The 20,344-nt window shown below is 37.3% G+C and overlaps 1 protein-coding gene across 17 annotated transcripts in view; it reads right to left on the bottom strand.

Annotated features, from left to right (window-relative positions):
- Nucleotides 1–20,344, bottom strand: part of HUWE1 (HECT, UBA and WWE domain containing E3 ubiquitin protein ligase 1) — a 150,199-nt gene that overhangs the window by 86,128 nt on the left and 43,727 nt on the right. For 16 of the 17 annotated variants that reach the window (XM_037153689.2, XM_053667505.1, XM_037153687.2 and 13 more), the window contains 13 exons: nt 13,560–13,622; nt 11,115–11,192; nt 10,233–10,280; nt 10,083–10,151; nt 9,435–9,534; nt 7,528–7,628; nt 7,099–7,249; nt 6,836–6,963; nt 6,095–6,235; nt 5,789–5,894; nt 2,914–3,033; nt 2,304–2,405; nt 1,764–1,844 (listed from right to left, as the gene is read on the bottom strand). In XM_037153689.2, the coding sequence (XP_037009584.2) occupies nt 1,764–1,844; nt 2,304–2,405; nt 2,914–3,033; nt 5,789–5,894; nt 6,095–6,235; nt 6,836–6,963; nt 7,099–7,249; nt 7,528–7,628; nt 9,435–9,534; nt 10,083–10,151; nt 10,233–10,280; nt 11,115–11,192; nt 13,560–13,622 (1,288 nt within the window). The remainder of the gene's footprint in view (nt 1–1,763; nt 1,845–2,303; nt 2,406–2,913; nt 3,034–5,788; nt 5,895–6,094; nt 6,236–6,835; nt 6,964–7,098; nt 7,250–7,527; nt 7,629–9,434; nt 9,535–10,082; nt 10,152–10,232; nt 10,281–11,114; nt 11,193–13,559; nt 13,623–20,344) is intronic. The other variant, XM_037153696.2, reaches the window with a different exon arrangement.

Raw genomic sequence — 20,344 nt, forward strand, 5'->3', positions numbered from 1 at the left:
CTGGCATTAAACTAGCCATTAGTATGTCAAACTTGTGCCTTAAAGAGGACCTCCTGCTGCATGTGGATCAATAATACAGGAAAGATATACAGAATAGTTCAACGAGTAAAACAAAAAACTAAAACAGCCAATTATATTACTAAAGTGCCCCAAGAGATTCTCAGACCTGCTCCATTAATTTCTTTTCTGGGCCATCTCCTTTTGCCTGGGGTGAAAGGCTCTACCCTACTATACATGGACCTAAAATAATCATTGCTGACCTAATTATTTGGGTTGGCTTTGCAAATTTGGTCTTTTAACTTTTAAATAAGAAACTTGTGAGGCTGCTATAACTAATTCAAATGCCAGCAATGAATTAAGACTCTAGAGAAGGAATTTTTGACTTCCACTGACTTGTTTTTAGTGCTCTCAGTCTCCTTTCCTACTTCCTACATTATCCTGAGAGGGCTTACCCTTACCTGCTCTCCATCCCTAAGCCAAAAGCACTTATGTGTTTCTTTTAAACTTCCCCTTTATAAAAAAGGTCTGTGCACTTGTTTCTCTCTCTGTGTCAGGGGCTTCTCCCAAAGTCACTCTTTTGTCCTCTTTGATTTGCAACTTCAACAGTTTCATGAATCTTTCTTTTTTGATCATACCAAAGGAATACTGCCATGAAGGCTGCCGTCTGAACCTAACCTTGGAAGGGAGCCTGTCCTTGTCAAGGTGGAGCTGCTATAACGCAAAGGAATACTTCCTGAACATGATAAAGAGGAATAAAACCTTCAACTCAAAACTTTCTGCTAACCTCAAACTTAATGGTCAAATAAATGCTTTGCCCCATTAGCAACAAGGCAAAGACACTCATTCTCACCACTTTCATTTAGCCCTTATCAGAAACCTTTGCCAATTCATTAACATACCACAACAAACAAATAAAAAGACTGTAAGGAAGCAAAACTCTATTTGAAGATGACAAGACTATGCAGAACATCTTAAGACAGCAACAAAACAATTATAAACTACTAAGTGAATTCAGCAATGTCACAGGATAAAAGTTAATATACAAAAATCTTATGTTGTTTCAGTGAGGAGTATCTAAGTTGTAGTAATCAAAATTACTCCCTCCAAATATTTCAAAGTATTAAAAAGTGTCTACTACCGATATAAGGAAGTTTCTATATTTTTACATCTCCCACTAAATTCTTTACAGTTTTAAGAAGAATTCTAAAAACCAATGTATTATGTGATTTGCCCCGAATATGTATGACACTGAATAAATGCCAGTTAATAAAAATGAGCAATACTGAAAGTAGTGCCAGTATCAAACTGCAAATGACTACAAAGTACCAACAGCATCTAAAACTGCATTTTCTACAGTAAGAAACGATTTTCCACACCACAGCTTGCAGGTATGACATTCAGTTCTGAGAATGGAAGTCATTCTAATTGGATTTTCCAGACCAAGGTTAAGGACTAACCACAGAATAAAGCCACATTTCTTATCACACTTGCAGGATAAGTACAGCACGAAAAGCCAAATGTAAAATACTACTACTAATTACAAATGATTCACAATACAATGCTTACACAAGCTATATTTGGCATTTAAAAAAATAGGTATTTGAAAATAAATTCTGACCTTTCTATATTTCATCACCAACTAGAAAGACACATGACACAGTGGACAAATATATGTTGATAGTAAAGTTGTAAGGATAGAAAACACACAGAGAACTCTGCCAGATTATTTCAGTTTGCCATAACAAAATATCAACTTTACTTACCTAGGAGAAAAAGTGATGGGCCATAGTATTCTGCATTGCTGATGATGTGTTTCAGGGAGGTAGGCAGAGAACCATCCATCACTAAGACAAAGGTGAACGTGAAGGAGAATATGATCAGTAATATTTTGATGGGTGGGAATGGTGGAGCAATATATTACATCTAGCAAACACTGTAGTAAACAAAATGTGTTGATTCCCATCTAACGGCTTCTACTTGTCTATCTTCTCCATATCCTATTATTTATTCCTTGTCCACACAATAGCCTTTTCACAGTGAGTCAAAAAATAAAATATGAACAGAGAGTTGGAATTGAGTACAGAGCCAAAAGCTGGAAAAGGAAAAAACAAGTGAAATCATTATGAAAATTTCCAAATGATCCTTAAGATTGGGGAAAGTGACACTAAACAACTAAAAACTATCCAAAATGGTGTGGCCGATTTTCCTAAGCCTGCCTTGTAAAACAAGAGCAGCTTCAGAAAGCAAGAACCAATCTTTGAGAATCTCGAACATATTTCAAGAAGGTATCTAAAATCAAATACCATGTCTTATGCCATCTGAGAAAGCTGGGTCTTGAATGGCCTTCTTGAGGAAATTCAACATGGATTTGAGAAGTGCTGCTCGTTGTGGAATACACTGCACTCCTGGCATGAGAGAAAGAGGATTACAATAGATTCACCATTAGACAACAGTGAGCAGGCATATAAAACAAATTTTTATGAAACTCATATATACTACAGCAACACTAATAGACATGTGAAGTGAAATCTCTGGATGTTAGAAAGAATACTTGCCTAAGCTGAAACACTGAAAAAATAAAGCACCAAGGACTGAATAAAACTAACACTAAAGTTACAAGCCCAAAGTAAAAAAGAAAAATTACAAAGAAGATTAACTCTTTGATCTTCAGTTCCTGTTTTAGTTATTACCTACCCTCCAACATGGCTGTTGTGATAAAATAATCTATGTATGATCTTTAGAAAGCTATAAAATGCTGTGGAATAAATGTTAATATGAGAAAACAAACACTAGAAGGGCAAAGTAACATGCCTAGTTATAATAAGGAAGCCATCAACCACTCAAGCTCCCCCCAAAGGACCCTCCTCACTAGTAATTCCGTGTGAAAGATGGTATATCTATGTGTCTACATACCAGGCCGGGGGCCGGGGCAGATAGTACTGCTGCTAGAACTCGTTGCCCTTAATTCAACATCCAGACGGTGCTCCATAGAGGCAGATGATCCTGGACTATTTTCCATAGTCACATCTGCAACTAAGTAAAAGATGAGAAAAACTAGTTAGAATAAAAGGTACCACCAAAAGAAAGATTGTTTAAAAAATTTTTTCCATTAAGGTGAAATGAATGATATCAAAATGGAGAAGAATTAGAAGACTGAAACCCAACATGAAAATGTTGGCTTTCCACAAACAAATAGGGAGTTCTGATGCATTGAATGAAAAATGTTGAGTATGTTAATGATCTTATCTTTCCATTTTAAATACTATATACTTACAGAAAAAATACGGTAAAAAATCTATATACTTATGTCAACATGTACTTGCATATGCATAAAAACTGACCCCCCCCCAAAAAAATCCCAAATTATACCAAAGTAGTACTTATGGTGAATAGGGAGTGAGCATTCATCTTTATTTTATAGACTTGAATAAGATAGTTTTAATTAAGAGTACAAAATACACAATTACTTCTTATAACTTATAAAATATAATAAAGCTCCATTAGCGATAGACCATTGTTTACATTTTAAAATACTTTCTTCCAATCTTTTTTATACACAAACATACATACATGTGCCTACTTATACAGGAAGCAAAAACTCATGGTTTTATAACCTGTTTTTCATTGAACGTAAATTTTCTCTAGGACCCCTGGTTGGTGTAGCTCAGTGGACTGAGTGCAGGCTGTGAACCAAAGGGTCACCAGTGGTGACCTGCACATGCCTGGGTTGCAGGCCAGGTCCCCAGTGAAAGCCATGTGAGAGGCAACCACACATTGATGTTTCTCTCTTTCTCCCTCCTTTCCCCTCTCTCTAAAAATAAATAAATAAAATCTTAAAAAAAATTTTTTTTTCTCTGTGAGAACACCAGAATCACTTGCCTTGGTTGTTAAAAATGTAGATTTCCTCCTCTTCACTTGCAAACTTAATGAATTACCGTATTACGCTGTGTATAATGCACCCACGTTTTTGGCCCAAACTTTCAGGAAAAAAATCTTTTGTTTTATTTTTTTAATCAATTTTAAATTTATTTATATTTAAAAACAAAACCAATGATCATATTCCAGGGTATTATCTTGCACACAGATATCTTTATTGCTTTCTAGAATAACACTTTTAATGGATAAATAAAAGAATTAAAAACAATTGCACAGATACAGAATTAGCACTACCCATATATAATGCACATCCTTATTTTTCCCTCAAAAATTTGGGCAAAAAAGTGCACTGTACATGGCAAAATATGGTAATAAGCAGTGTAGATGGGGGTCTAAATCTTTTTTTTAAAGATAGTTTTTAAAAAGGACTTTATTTATTTTTAAGAGAGGAGAAAGGAGAAAGAAAGAGAAGGAGAGAAACATCAATGTGTGGTTGCCTCCCATGTGCCTCTTACTGATGACCTGGCCCACAACTCAGGCATGTGCCCTGATTGGGAATTGAACTGGCAACCCTTTTATTTGCAGGCCGGCACTCAATCCACTGAACCACACCAGCAAAAGCAAAATCTTTAACAAGCACTTCAGTTTATTCCTATGCTTACCAATGTTTGATAAGGCACTGATTTATTATAATAAAGGATTATTTATTATAATAAATGATTATAATAAGTGATCAGTGATTTTTAAAATAGTTTTCTACACCACACCATTTAAATGTCATACTCTGGAATCTTACCTATTAACTCAAATATCAGCTTGCTCAATAATAGACTAGAGATAGAAATTGGGTAAAGGGACTTCTAGGGACAGCAATGCACACAGGTAATTATATTCAGAAAAAAAGGGACAGTGACCTATGGATATTTAGTGTCAAGAATGAAAGCATCATAAATTCTAATAACTTTGCTATAAGCATAACAGATATACATAATGACACAACCTGGGTCATGAAGCTAAGATTAAATTCTGAGAAAGCAATTTTTGGATATGTTTTTTTTTTTGTAATATGATTATAAACTATGCACTGGGTGCAGGGAGGTTTATAAAAAGATACAAATGATGCAGATTAAGAATATTTGGTCTTGTCCCGACTGGTGTGACTTAGTTGACTGAATGCCAACCTGCAAACCAAAGGGTCACCAGTTCAATTCCCAGTGAGGGCACATGCCTGAGTTATAGGCCAGGACCCCAGTGGGTGTGTGGGGGATAAGGCACAAGAAGCAACCACACACTGATATTTCTCTCCCTCTGTTCCCCCTCTCTAGAAATAAATAAATTGAAAGAAAAGAATATTTGGTCTTCTAGCTCTCTCGTTGAACTATTTAAAAGTTGTTCCCTGTCCAACAACTTGTACATCAACTCTCCTTTGCCTTCTCAAAAGAGCCATATAGTTTTGGATTTAGAAACTACACTTTCCTTATCTTTCTGAAACACATTTTAAACACCTATACTTTCTCAGGTACTGCTAGATATACACGGCAGTGAACGAAACAGTACCTCCATCTTGTAGAGCCTATGTTTTAGTGGGAACAAGAAGATAATGAACAAATACTAAGAAAGCAACTATTAAGTCTTGAAATCAAAACAGATTTAGCATTACAGAGTGAATATAAGACTCTAGAGCAGTCTTACCATCGGCTTCACCTTCCACCTCTATTCTCAACAACTTGTGCCTCACTTTTCTAATAATCCTCATGAAAAGGTACAAATCATAGATGTAGAAAAATTGCTTTGAAAATGTATACAAGTCAGTTGTGCACTTTAGAATTTATGAGGAAGAATTTAAAAACTGGGGGTTGCATGAGAGCTAAATATCAAGGACAAAAGTACTGACTTAATAACTATTAATTACCATCCATATCAGTTTCCATTTCTTCTCCTTCTTGTGTAGTACTGGGTCTTTGGATCTTTGGCTTGATCACAAAGGGACATTCTTTTCGGCACAAATCTACTTCATGCTACGATCAAGGGAAAAGCAGTAAGACAATCCTACATATGCACCAGGGACTTAAAAATAATTATGTCACATGCAGATAAAAAAACTGGTTTCTAAAAACAGAACAGGTATAAGATGGTTCTTTAGGGTTATAAGGGTAGTTCCTAGGCTCATATCTCACTGGGTATAAGTCTACGCAAAGTGCTTCTTGTATAATAATACCTCAAGTCTATAAATGAAGATAGAAAGTCCACTATGGGATTGAAATGCTGCCATATCTAGGTTGGTGATGAGGTCAACCACTCTGACAGCTCTGGTAACAAATGTTATCTGGTCCTGTTCATCTCCAAGAAACTTTATGACCTATAAGGAGAGGAAAAAGGCAAAACCGAACAAAAAGAAACAAAGCTGTAAATAATGTAATCTTTTGGAAACATGCATTCTTGGGTCTCGGGAAGGCACCAAGTATAGGAGGGAAAAGCATATGTTTGAATTTTGATGCTTGCCAAATAATAGCTCTATCACTTCTGGGACTCAAACCCCTCAGGTAATGGGGACATGGATTACTTTTTAGAATAAAATAAAATATTTGAGAGAAAAAAGCTGATGCCTAGCACCCAATACCCAGTAAAGCTTATTAACAGAAGACCTTACAATGTACCTTTATATAGATTTTCTTAAGTGTCACACCTAAAGTCATAATATGTGGCAACACCTTGACTAGTCCTGGGGCCTACTATCACACCATCTGGACTAGGATTAATTTGTAATTATGGAGAGAGTTACTCTTAAAAGTTGTTAATGAGATAACTAGAAGGCTAAACTATAAAAATTAAGCATAACATTTTCTAGTTAAGCTTTCTTATTCTATTTGTCCTCACTATGAATCATTTCAAACGTGCAACCCTACACCTTCTCTTAGCTGATCCCTCCACCACGGTTTTTTAAAAGAAAGTACAGCACCTTCAATAAGGCTTCCATCATTCCACAGGAGACCAAGGCTTCGCCACCGGCGTCATAGCTGGCCAGATGGTATAAAAAAGAGAAGAGAGCAGTGGCAAACTGGTGAGGGTATGGATCCATGGAGGGATCTACAAGAAGGGTTGGAAAAGGGAGAGAAAGCATAAGCTCAGGTTGGTGTTAAGCTGACAGGATGTAAAACAAAGGCAGACAAGCAAAGGGTGGGATTCCTCTTGTTGCCTGAGATAACCACCACAAAAATTTACCAATCATGGCCTGGATACAGTTCCGTACAAGTACAGGCAAAAATCCATGGTAAGATGCAGTTCCAGTACAGTCAATAATACTGCTGAGTTTGGGAGTTCTCTCCAAGTGGACAATTGATGTTAATGTTCGTAAAGAAGCAGCTTTAATCTCCTACGAAAACAGAAGGTAAACACGGTTTGTGGTTTAAACAAGTAGGTGACTAATACAAATTGTAACACCCAACACTCTAAAATTTAGGTCACTCTACTAGAAATTGCTTGGGGAAGATGGAACTCTGTTGAAATGTTAACTTTGCAGCTAAATATCCAGAGAAGAAGTAAAAGGGACAAGATTTCCTCTAGTTCATTCTTAAACCCCTGGGAAATATCAAAAGGCAAACAAATACATATAAGCCTAATATACACAGGAGAATATTAATAAATACTTACCATAAGCTGCTTATCTGTTATCTGAAGGACATCTACCAACTCCTCTATCAACCCATTATACAAGATACTGTTTGCTGACTCCTGCAAGGCATTGGAATACACTGCAAAAGGAGAAATGACAGCATCTCTGAATTCTAGAGGTTTGGATCAAATATGATGATAAGCTCTGAATACCCACCCAAATAACAGATATTCCTATTAATGGTATCGGTAGTCTTGACCAAGGATTTTGGGAATGGAAGCATGAAAAAAAATGAGTTAATTTTATCTAACACTACTAGTTGACATGATAAATCTAAGATGCCTTGGACACAGACTTCCATGTTAGTTTCTTCATATACTGTTTTTGCTGGAAACGCAAGCTGTAAAGAATAGCATTTATGGATTATTGTAGACAAAACCAGAATCTTGTATGACATTGGAGTAAAACTTGAGAATGCATGTAATGCATTTTCAGTGAATCCCCACACAGAGATAATAGTGAGCCAGTCTCCTACAAACTAGTGGGATTAAGCACTTTCAGTTTTCAACAAACATTTCCCAAGCACTTAACATATCAAAAGTCATGCTAAGTATGAGTACAATAATAAGAGTAGGAATTTCACTTCAAGGAACCCATATTTTAAAAGAGCAGATGAGTAGTACCACAATGAAAGTGGCAATGTCAACAGATGATACCATTTCATACCTTGTAAGTGCCTAGCCTATGCTAGTTGATTTACAGACTTTTGTTTAACTATCCAATCAGCCTATAAAATACATGGCCTGTCTGGAAAAAGTTCAGCCACTGTTAATATGAGAATGGCTTGCACGATATCGATGTAACCTGGTAGCCAAGGAGAATGGATTGGAATGCACGTGCATGAACATGAGTGAGCATGTGTACTATGTGGCTATCACACTCAAAATGACTGAGTGAGTAGAGCAATGAATCTGCATCAAATTTTGTGAACATTCCTCCATGGAAACTATTTGGATGTTTCAGAAGGCTGCAGCTATGGGTACCTGGTGATTGGCAGCTTCTTCACGACAGTGTGCCAGCTCATGCACTACGTCTTATGCAGAATTTTTTGGCAAACATCAAATCACCCAGGTGACTCAGCCCCCCCCCCCCCCTACAGCCCAGATTTGGTGCCCTGAGACTTCTGGCTTTTTCCAAAATTAAAATCAATCACCTTTTGAAAGGGAAAAGATTTCAGATCATCAATGACATTGAGGAAAATATGACAGGGCAGCTGATGGTAACTGGGAGAAGTGTGTGAGGTCCCAAGGCGCCTAGTTTGAAGGAGACTGAAGTGTCATTGTCCTATGTACAATGTTCCTCGTATCTTCGTCAATAAATGTCTCTATTTTTCATATTACAGGGCTGGATTCCTTCTGGATAGATCTTAAAATATTGTCCCAATATTAAATGAGGAAACTGAAGCCAAAAAGATAAACATGTGGCTAATAATTTGCAGAGTCAGGATAACGGCCCAGAACTGATTCCAAAACCAACCAATACAAGTTTCTTTCTACTCTACCCTCCTACAGTACAAGTAAAATGCACAGCATTGACTACCTAACAAATAGTTACTGACTTATTTAAAAATTATACTCCTGAAGGGCAGAGAAGAGGAAGAAGAAATGGCAACAGGAGGGCGAGGGGAGATAACTACCTGAAAACTCAAAAAAGATCAAAATAAAAGCTGAACTTGTGTAGTGTATCGATAACCATCTGATCCAACAATAAGGAGCTTAAGAATGGTAAATACAGTGAACATTAGGAATGCTAGCAATTTTACAGTTTAATTTGCCACTTAGGTAACTACAAAAAGCCTCACAGCAACAAAGACAGGTCAAGTTCAAAGAAAATCAAGTCTAAACTGCCTAAGTGGGGCTTGTTAATTATAGTGTTGTTTTCTTACCTAATATAGATATTGCATGCAGCCTAGCCTGAACAGCTTGCAATCGCTTCCTGTGATTAGAAAAGCCATGGGCCAGCCGTATGTGTGTAAATAACAGCATCTGTAGAGACATAAGACCTAAATTAGGAAATCAATAGAAAAGGTGACTATACTTTCTGATGGCTAAATAATACCTACTGAGCTATTTGTAAAATGGTTTACTGTTGCTATTTGTTAATGTACCAAACAGAACAGTTCCACTCTGAGGTTAGCTGACAAAATGGGAGTAAGATAACAGAGGCACACATTTCTATTATCCCAGTATAAGCCAACTGTTAGGCAACAAACTGGAGACATTTGGCAAGGGTTCTAATTGTTATTAATCAAATTAAGTATTTTATTACCATCACAATGAGCAGAAAAAAATAACACAACTTCAATCTTTTCTCCTTTGGTATCCAAAGTGTTGTACTACCACCACTTAACTCTCATACAAACCCTTGGAAGTGCTGGCCTCATAAAAAATGAAGAAACAAAGGCTCAGAGTCTCTCATTTGCCTATAACCTGATTACATTTTTTTCTGCTATGGTGTCTCCCAATCCAACATACATCATTAATCTATATGAATATCATCCACCCTCTTTAGATATTTTTAGGATATATCATACCTGCTTATCCTTAGGAATGCTGTACATTTTGGTAAGAGATTCCATGATTTCAGAAGGACTTTCTGAAATCTACATTAGAAAAAAAAATAGTTAGGAGCAGAAAGTAAACCAAATGTTAAGAAATAGTCAACAGTCAAAGATTCCTCTTACCTTGTCAAGTTGTTCTATGTGAATATAATGTAGTGTGTTACTGGTTGTCTGAAATTAAAAAGATAGGAGAGCTGTTAGGAGTCATTACATACCTTAGCTTCCCCTGCAAGAGCTGTCTGAAAACCAAGATGTCACCCTAAGTTGAAGCATGACTGAGTGCTCTTAAAATCAAGCTAATTTTAGAGTATCCCAAAATACCCATTTTATATACCGACTATTCTCAGGAAAGCTTCTTTGAAACCAGTAGCATGAAAATATAATGCACATAACCAGACACATTTCATATTCATCAATGTCCCCTTTTAACCTTCATTGTCTTAATCCCCACAGTCTCTGTATTCATAGCAAAGACTGAATCCATGCTGTTTTCAAGGTGCCATTAATGTAGACAGTTTATTTATTTTTTCTTATTCTATACTGCAGGCAAAGGAAAAAAACCTTATTCACTAGACCATTTCTAAACCAAACTGAATTTTAGTATCTCCTCAAAGAATATGGAATGACCAGATAATTGAAGCAGGACCCTGGTAAGAAATATACAGACTTCTTGTAGGCTGGCTTAAGTAGAGAAAGTCGAGCCATCACTATCCAGACTATTATACTGCATGTTGGAACTGAGACTGAGAAAAATATACAAGTTACAGCAGGTGCCTCATACAGAGAGTCCTGCTTTTGGTAGCTCCAACATAAGATCCAAACCTATCAGAGCTGGGCGGGCATACAATACTTGTTCTTGAGAAGCTATTAGGTATTTTTAGCTTGGGAAGGCAGCAATGTAGCTCAAAACCATTCCCTCATTTAACTGAGGAGTTCTCGTAGAAAAGTCAACCCCAGTTACAATAGATCACAGACTCTATCAGAACAAGTCTGATTGAGACTCACCCTTTTCTCGATTTTGACCTCGGCCCCAGGGTCTGCATAGAATTCAAAGTGTAGTGTAGTTGCACTGGGTGGGTATTTCTGTGTATAAAGCACATGAAAGAATCAGATACCATCTTCTCCCAAGTCTTCCCTCAAAGTCCTAGCCACCTGTGCAACTTATTGTGGCAGCAGAATGAACAATGTAGTCAGCAGCTACAGTGCCTTCATTCCTTATCTTAGCAGAGCTCAGATGTCTTAAAACAATATAGAATTAGGATGATGGAGCCCAGAGCTCCAAAAGCTTTCATATTTCTCACTTGTAAGTTATCGAATTGCCCTTTCTTTCAAGATAGCAATTTGGACTGTAGCTACTCTCAAGAGGGAAAAGAGGGGCAAGTCTGCTAAGCAGTAATGAATAAGAATCCAAGAATGAAGACAAATACAAGGGTCTAGGCACCAGCTCGACAATGGAAAATAAACATTCTTTTGGAAACTTTAGTGTGCATCGCTGTCTTTTGAAATATTTTATTCAAACTATGTGTCATGGGTATCAACATTCTTATGGAAACCTTAGTGTATATTGCTGCCTTTTGAAATATTTTATCCAAACTATGCCTCATGTGTATACCTTCATAATTCTTCATACACTCCTTTTCATACCTTTCTATAACACTTCTCATAATATCCACCTGGCTTTCCTGTATAGGCAGATATCAAATCAATATAATTCAGACCCTGACAACACATCTTCTTTAACTCTAGAAAAGCAACATGAAAAACAAAATAAGATCACAAGAGCATGCCCATTAAAATGATAAAAACCAGGCCTTGATAAAAACCAGGACTTGGCCAGGTAGCTCAGTTGGTTAGAGCAACATCCCACTATGCCAAGGTTGTGGGTTCAATCCCCCAGCCAGGGCACACGTGAGAATCAACTAATGAACGCATTAATAAGTGGAACAACATATCGGTGTTTCTGTCTCCCCATTCCTCTCTCTTATTTAAAATCAATAAATAAAACTTTTTTTTTTAAACAAAGAAAGAAACCAGTAGCAGTGGTTGCCTCTTGGGATGGAGAATTATCGTATACTTATACCTTTATACTTGGAATTTTTAAAACATGTTTATGTATTACTTGCTTTCAAAGTACACATATTTTTCAAAGTCTCATATCATGCTAAATATCAATAAATAAAAAGGTGTGCTATTTCTTAAGATAGGCAGGGACCAAAATGGGTAATAGACATCATGCAATCTCAGCAGGATGTATCTTACTGTTTTGACAATGTGCAAAGAACGAGATTCTTATGCACAAGGAGGCTCAGAATTAACCAACTAAACTAAGAGGGAAATTAGAATTCCAAACTAAATACAATGTAAGATTTATGTAGCTTTGATTATTAAACAGATAACACTCACCTCCCATATTATCCAATATTCATTAATGTAATGCATACTACATGAAATATACCAGCTAAGATGGAAAAGTAATTTGTTCTAATTTGTCATTTTCTGCAACCAAAAAAAAAAAAAAAGCCATTCTCCAAGGGGAAAAGGCTTGCTAAAATTCACTAAATTTCATCACAGCTATTTGTCCTATACAAGTACTTCTGTTGGAAAATATAGTTGCTTCTAGGCACAGAATTATTTTTTTAGACCACAAAGCAATATATGTTTATTGAATAAATGGGACCTTCAGACAACACTAAGGAAAAATTAAAATCTCCCATACTGATTGAACTTATATAATCATCATTAGCCTTTTAACATGTTTATATTTTCATAGGTTTATGTAAACTTAAATAAAGTTGAAATTATACTTTATACATTGTTTTGTAAACTAACCTTTCATTTGATAGTCTTTTAAAAAAAATTATTGTTCAAGTACAGTTTTCTGTATTTTACTCCCATCCCAGCCCACCCACCCCCAAAATTTTATAACAAATCCAGCTGTGCCTTGTGGTCCCACAGTAACATATCAAAGCAGAGGGTAGATTGTCTAAGCTCATAACCTAAGCATGGGTGAAAGGTACAAGCAGAACAGGGCATGAGGGGTAAACATGGAAAGCACATGGAACACGTTAAGTTCTTAACCCTAGTGGTAGAACATTTTCAAACAGCCATTCATTCTTAAATCATGCCAGACTGTCCAGGGTTCCGACAGCTCCAGTGAGAGAATGCAAGTAAATGGACTTTCAGGGATTTTTTATCACTTGCAAATTCATTTACCCAATGTAGTTTTCTAGAGTTGGGTAAGAACAGATACTGTGCTTCAGATTCTTTGTCTGCTGCCAGGACATTGAGGGTCCAAGCATTTCTAGACAAGGCTTACTATATCACAATTGCTTTTAGGTCGCTAATGTGAGGTGGCAACTTTATATACCGTATGGTCAATGTCAAGTAAAACGTAAAAAGAGAGCATACACAGCTATGCCAAGGACACCCACATCCCAAAGAGTGACTTACCATCATATGCAAGTCTCTGCAACATTCTGCAAGTCCGAAGCCATTCTCCTTTCCACCCCAGCTCTTGGAAAAATAAAGAAAGACAGTGTTTAAACAGTGCTTAAGGCTTTGTGTTTAAAACATTTCAGAGTATGTGGCTGCCTGGAACACAGTGTTGAGAAGACACATAATGTGAAAGTCAAATAAAAAGAGGGAGCATAAGAAAGCAAAGACTTAAGACTCAAGCAAAGATGGTCTTCCTAAAAGTAATTTCTTTCATGAGATTAATTTCACCGTTCTATGAAGATGTTACTGGGGGAACATAAGTGGCTATTGCAAGCAATTTCATTCTACCTGCCTGCTGTCGTGCTTGCCGACAGGTGAATCTTGCCAGACTTTAAAGGCCCATCAGGCCTTTAGTACTGTACTCAGCCTGTTCACTTCCCTCACTAGGGTGGAATAACATACTCTTCAGTTCCTTAATCTTTTACAAGAGGCAAGTTGCAAAGCAGAAGATTCTGCATTACTCACCACTTCTGCTACCACAAAGTCAAAAAAACTCATTAAAAAGTACTAGTCTTTAAGGTAAGGGAGAGAATGGCTCAAATGTACTCTATTTTTGACTTCCAAATCTCAAACTCCAGCCATAATCTTTCTTAATAACGAGCCTGCATTTTTAATAGCATTTGAGCTGACAATAATTTTCTTGACAGTTCTGTAACTCTTCCAAGGGTGAAGTGAACATCAGCTGAAATATGGAAGAATAAATGCATTAGTCCCAGCTTTCCAGAACAAGACATACAACTGGGATATAAACCAACTAAAGCTTGGGATGAAAAGCTAGAGAGTGAAATGCTAGGGAATCTGGAAGGCCAAGGCCAGACACATTCCCAGAAACAATATGAGAAGGTCCAAGTTCACACATTTCTGGCTGCCCATCAGGCTTTGCACAAGTTGTAAGTGAAGACTAAGGCAGAGTTGTAAACTTTTAGTTGAGTATTGAAATTCAGACACCAAAATACACAGAGAACCCACCTGCAAAGACTGTTTTGTTTTTTTGCTCTAGGAATTTAAGGCAAATCACTAGGGAAGCCACTAAGCTAACTGAGAACAGAGATTTCAATGATGACACAAAACAATGAATCATGAAATCAGTTCAGAAAATTCTAAACAAACAACCATAACAACAAACCCTGAAAAGGGGTGAGAATCTAATTTCCAGAGTGACCAAAATTATAATAGTAAAAAATAAACTAGAGTACATGAGGAGTGACATAGGCAATATTAAGATGTCTCTTGCTCCCTGCCCCTACCATAACAATTTGGTACCCATCCAGAAAAAAATGCCTTTGTGTAAGCTGTAGAATCCAATCCCATACACCAAAAGATTCAGTGTGATAAGCATATACAGACTTTGGTCCCAGCTATGAACTCAGCAGTGGCCTGTAAACTTGCCACAGCCACTCTAAGCAGCTGTTTGAAAGCCCCAGGAGAACCCTGTCTTAAACAATCACCTATGGGTAATAAAAGTAAAAGGACAAAAGTATGAAAAATACTAAGGACTAGCACTGGCTGGCATGGACTGAGTGCCGGCCTGCCAACCAGAGTCGCAGGTTCAATTCCCAGTTAGGGCACATGTGAGAGGCAACCACACACTGATGTTTCTTTCCCTCTATTTCTCCCTCCCCTCCCCCTAAAAATAAATAAATAGAATCTTTAAAAAAAACACCAAGGGCTAAAATATTATGTTGATGAATTCACAATATAAAAAAGAAGTAAATTGTGACACCAAAAACATAAAATGAACGGGAAGTGTAGAAAGAGGAAAGTTTTGCATGTAATCAAATTTAAGTTGTTATCAGCTTAAAATAAACTGTTATAACATGTTTTACATAAGGCTTATGTAAAACACAAAGCAAAAATCTAGGATGGGGTACACAAACACTATGGACAAGGAAATCAAAGCATATTACTATGAGAAACCATAAATTCACAAAGGCAGAAAGGAAATACAAAACAGTCGCAAAACTATTAATAAACTGACATTATTAAGTCCATGACTATCAGTAATTACTCTAAATATATTGACAGATGAGACTTCCGCCAAGATGGAGGCTTAGGTGGAAGCACTGGACCTTCTTGCACAACTAAGTTTAAAAACAACAAAGCTTTAGCAACAAAAACACAGCCACACCACAGAAAATTGAACTACACGGAAGTCCAACAACAACGAACCCTTCAGCCAAACAGGTAAGAGGGACAGAGCCAGCAGCAGAGCAGGGTTGGCAGGAAAGATCCACCGGACTGACCTGGGCGCTGGACCCAGATGCGCCAGCAGCCGCGGGCGGATGCCAGGTGTGGAGAAGCGGGTGGATCCACTGAGGGCGGACCGTGGTCACACATTTGCGCACAGATAAACCGGTGAAGGAGCGAGCGGTGAGACAGACCATGCAGGCCTCTGTGGCGGGAAGTGGCAGAGGGAACCGCCATTGTCCCTCTCTGACCCCGCCCCCACATACGGCATCACAACCCAGCAACCTGGGTGGCCCCGCCCTGGTGAACAACTAAGGCTCTGCTCCTCATATGTAACAGGTACAAACAGAGCAAATCATGGCTCAAGAACAACTCTGAGCCCCAGAGCCCATAAATCTAAGCAAACAAGAAATTGCCAACCTATCAGAGGCACGGTTCAAAACACTGGTGATCAGGATGCTCACAGAACTGGTTGATTTTAGTCACAAATTAGAGGAACATATAAAGGCTAAACTAAGTGAAATGAATGGAAATACACAGGAAACCAATAATAATGGAAAGGAAACTGGGACTCAAATCAAAGGAGTGGACCAGAAGGAGGAAAAAAAAATGACCAAACAGAAAAGGATGAAGAGACAAGAATTCAAAAAAATGCAGAGAGGCTTAGGAACCTTCAGGACATTTTTAAACGTTCCAACATCTGAATTATAGGGGTGTCAGAAGGGGAAGAGGAACAGCCATGAGTGAAAAACTTATTTGAACAAATAATAAAGGGGAACTTCCCCAATCTGGCAAAGGCAATAGACTTCCAGGAAATCCAGGAAGCTCAGAGAGGCCCAAAGAAGTTGCACCCAAGAAGGGACACACCGAGGCACATCATAATTACATTAGCCAAGATGAAAATGAAGGACAGAATCCTAGAAGCAGCAAGAGATAAGGGGACAGTCACCTACAAAGGAGTTCCCATCAGACTGTCAGCGAATTTCTCAAAAGAGACCTTACAGGCAAGAAGGGGCTGGAAAGAAGTATTCCAAGTCATGAAATCCAAAGACCTACATCCAAAATTGCTCTATCCAGCAAAGCTTGCGTTTAGAATGGAAGGGCAGATAAAGTGCTTCTCAGATAAGGTCAAGTTCAAGGAGTTCATCATCACCAAACCCTTATTATATGAAATGTTAAAGGGACTTACCTAAGAAAAAGAAGATAAAAAAGATGAACAGTGAAAGGACAGCAAACTCAGTTATTAACAAGCACACCTAAAACAAAAGCAAACTAAGAGGACAGCTAGATCAAGAGCTGAACCATAGAAATGGAGAGATCACATGGAGGGTTAGCAACAGGGGGGAGTGGGAGAAGAAGAAGGGGGGAGAAGGTGGGGTCATGGAAGTGAGGTGGGTTTGGCTGGGGTAGGGGGGGAGTGGTGGGTGGTGGGGGGTAAATAAAGACAACTGTAACTGAACAATAAGATAATTTTTTAAAGTATTAAACCAGAAAATTGAGATATAAATGTCCTGCCTTTGTAATTTAATAACAAAAATACCCTAAACATGTCACTATAATATAAAGATAAAAATACATACTAAAGGATACATTTTAGGTTGTGGGAAGATGACCCAAGAGGAAAAAGCCTGCACTGAAAAAATCATGTGATCATATATATGTATTTATATAATGTATACAGTTGTAAAAGAAAGTAAAAATAAAAAAGAATGTTACAAAATTTATGTTCTCATAGCCATCTTCAGTGATTGGTTTTATTTATGCTCATGTTTAGTTTAATCCTAAAAACAATGAAGTAGATATCAAAATCCCAAAGTTACAGATATATAAGCTAAGACTAATTTGATCTGTTGACAGAACTAGAACCAATTCCTAAACCCAGGTTCTTAGCTACATGCAAGTGAATATATGTTTGTTGCACAGGGAAGATATTAACAAAAGAAATTCAGATTCAGGAAGCTGTCTATCAAGAGACATGAACCAAAATGTCTATAATGACCACTGTTACAAGAATGAAAGTTATATATCAAAAGGAAGATATAGGGCAAAGCAGCCCACATCAGTAAGTTATATTTTTATAGAAATTTTACAGTTTAGAGAAAAACAAAGTTTTAAAATTAAAACATTTTTTCTTTTATTGATTCAAGAGAGAGAGGGGTGGGGACAGAGAAAGAGAGGGAGAGAAGCATCGATGCCAAAGAGAAACATCAGTTGCCTTCTGCACATACCCTGACTGAGGAGGACTGAACCCACAACTCAGGCATGTGCCCTGACCTAGAACCACACCTGCAACCATTTGGTTTACAGGACAACTCCCAACCAACAGAGCACACAGGCCAGGGCAAAGTTTTGAAATTTTAATGGGGGCTATTACTAATGACAGCTACTATTACTAAACACCTACCATATTATCTCTAGCTCTCAAAAACCTGTAAGATTCTTTTACTTGTAACAGCAAAGAATCAAGCACAAAATAAATTAGCAAAACCAGCAATGTACTGTATCCGTCAAGATTCTAAATTGTCCAGGACTAGAAAGCAACCTTCAATCTCCTTTCTATTTTAGCCCAATTCAGAACAAAAAGAATAAATCTGTCAAAGTTAAAAGGAGTCCAAAATAAGGAGGAACATAATAGCAAACATTTAAGCAATTCTTCCTGGTGATAGAATGATCCAAGGGAAGAAAGGAACACAATAATCCTGACTTATCAAAACAACAGCAAAAGAACAACTGCACACTTTGCATATGTGTCATGTAAAAGTACAGTCTGTATCTTAATTTGTACTTTCTAAGTGGTCAGATCATTTAATTTAATTAAGTACGAAATCTGTGAAATAACAAAATAAATTAACAAACATAAGAGAAACACAAACATAAGAGAAACACATTCATAGATATACAGAACAGACTGATGGTTGCCAGAGGGGAAAGGGATTGGAGGACTGAGTGTAAAAGGTAGAGGAATTAAGAAGTACAAATTGGAAGTTACAAAATAGACATGGATGTAAAGTACAGCTTAGGAAATGTAGTCAATAATATTGTTAATAACTATATATGGTGTCAGATGGGTGCAAGGCTTATCGTGGGATCACTTATAAATAAATGTCTGACCAATAAGCTGTACACCTTAAAGTAAAATAATATTGAATGTCAACTGTAATTGAAAAAAATTGAAACGTAGAACTCCCAAAATAATATATTAATAAAATATATGTAAAAAAATTCTTACCCTCAGATATTAAGAGGATTACATATAATAGGTATTAAGTCAGGTAACAACTAAACTACAGTACATACAAACAACAGTCACTAGAAATACATATGCGAAGAGTCATGAACACTTCTCATATTTAATTACTCAAGTAATATATAATATATTATAGCTATAAAATATCCAAAGTAGAGAACAAAAAAATAAAACTTACCCACCTTCTCTCCAAATTCAATTCCCTTTGTCTGCGTTTACAATTAGATATATAACTTAAAGGACTTTATTACTCTAGTTTTACTTTCGGACTTTTGAGAAACCATAAATAGGGATCTTCAACTACTTCTTTTGCTAAGAGATCATTTCATTGATATCTTTCAGGGTCACACATAGGCATATAGTATGTTAAATATAATATTTCAAAATTTTTAATAAACAATGGTATAAATAAGAATACTCATAGCCCTGGCTGGTGTAGCTCAGTGGATTGAGCGCGGGCCTGCGAACCAGAGTATCGCGGTTCGATTCCCAGTCAGGGCACATGCCTGGGTTGCAGGTCAGTTCCCAGCAGGTGACACACAAGAGGCAACCATACATTGAGATTTCTCTCCCTCTCCTTCCCCTCTAAAGATAAATAAATTAAATTAAAAAATACTCACGCATACATTTTCCAGACCATTTGAATTTGCTTGTAACATAATCTCAAATGAAAAGTGATGCCAAAGGGTATTCATAGATCAATAGTCTGTAAGTACCTGTTTCCCTACAACCTAGACAACCTACCTCAGTTCAATGTACTTTTCCCCTGAGTACTCCTAGTGCAATCTTTTCATGTTTTAGTGGCTAATCACAGAGAGGACAAGGGAAAGGGAAAGAAACATCAATGTGTGGTTGACTCTCGTACACCCCCAACTGGGGACCTGGCCCACAATCCAGACATATGCCCTGACTGGGAATCAAACCGGTGACCCTCTGGTTCCCAGGCCAGCACTCAATCCACTGAGATACACCAGCCAGAACTTAATGGTCAATTTAAAAAAGAAAACAAAACTTTGTATTCCTCTGTGAATCATCTACTTACATGCTCCTGAATATTTTTCTACTGGTTTACTTACATTTTTGTTCATTTATAGAAGCTATTTACAAATTACTCCTTTGCTATATATACTGCAAATATTTTTTCAGTTTAAGAGTTCATCCTTGCTCTAGCTGGTATAGCTCAGTGGACTGAGCACAGGCCTGCGAACCAGAGGATCGTGGTTCAATTCCCAGTCAGGGCATACTCCTGGGTTGCAGACCAGTTCCCTGCAGGCCAGTTTCCAGCAGGGGATGCATGAAAGGCAGT

This window comes from Artibeus jamaicensis, unplaced genomic scaffold (genome assembly GCF_021234435.1).
Source record: "Artibeus jamaicensis isolate MK-2021 breed Jamaican fruit bat unplaced genomic scaffold, CSHL_Jam_final contig_1410, whole genome shotgun sequence".
NCBI classification, from domain to species: domain Eukaryota; kingdom Metazoa; phylum Chordata; class Mammalia; order Chiroptera; family Phyllostomidae; genus Artibeus; species Artibeus jamaicensis.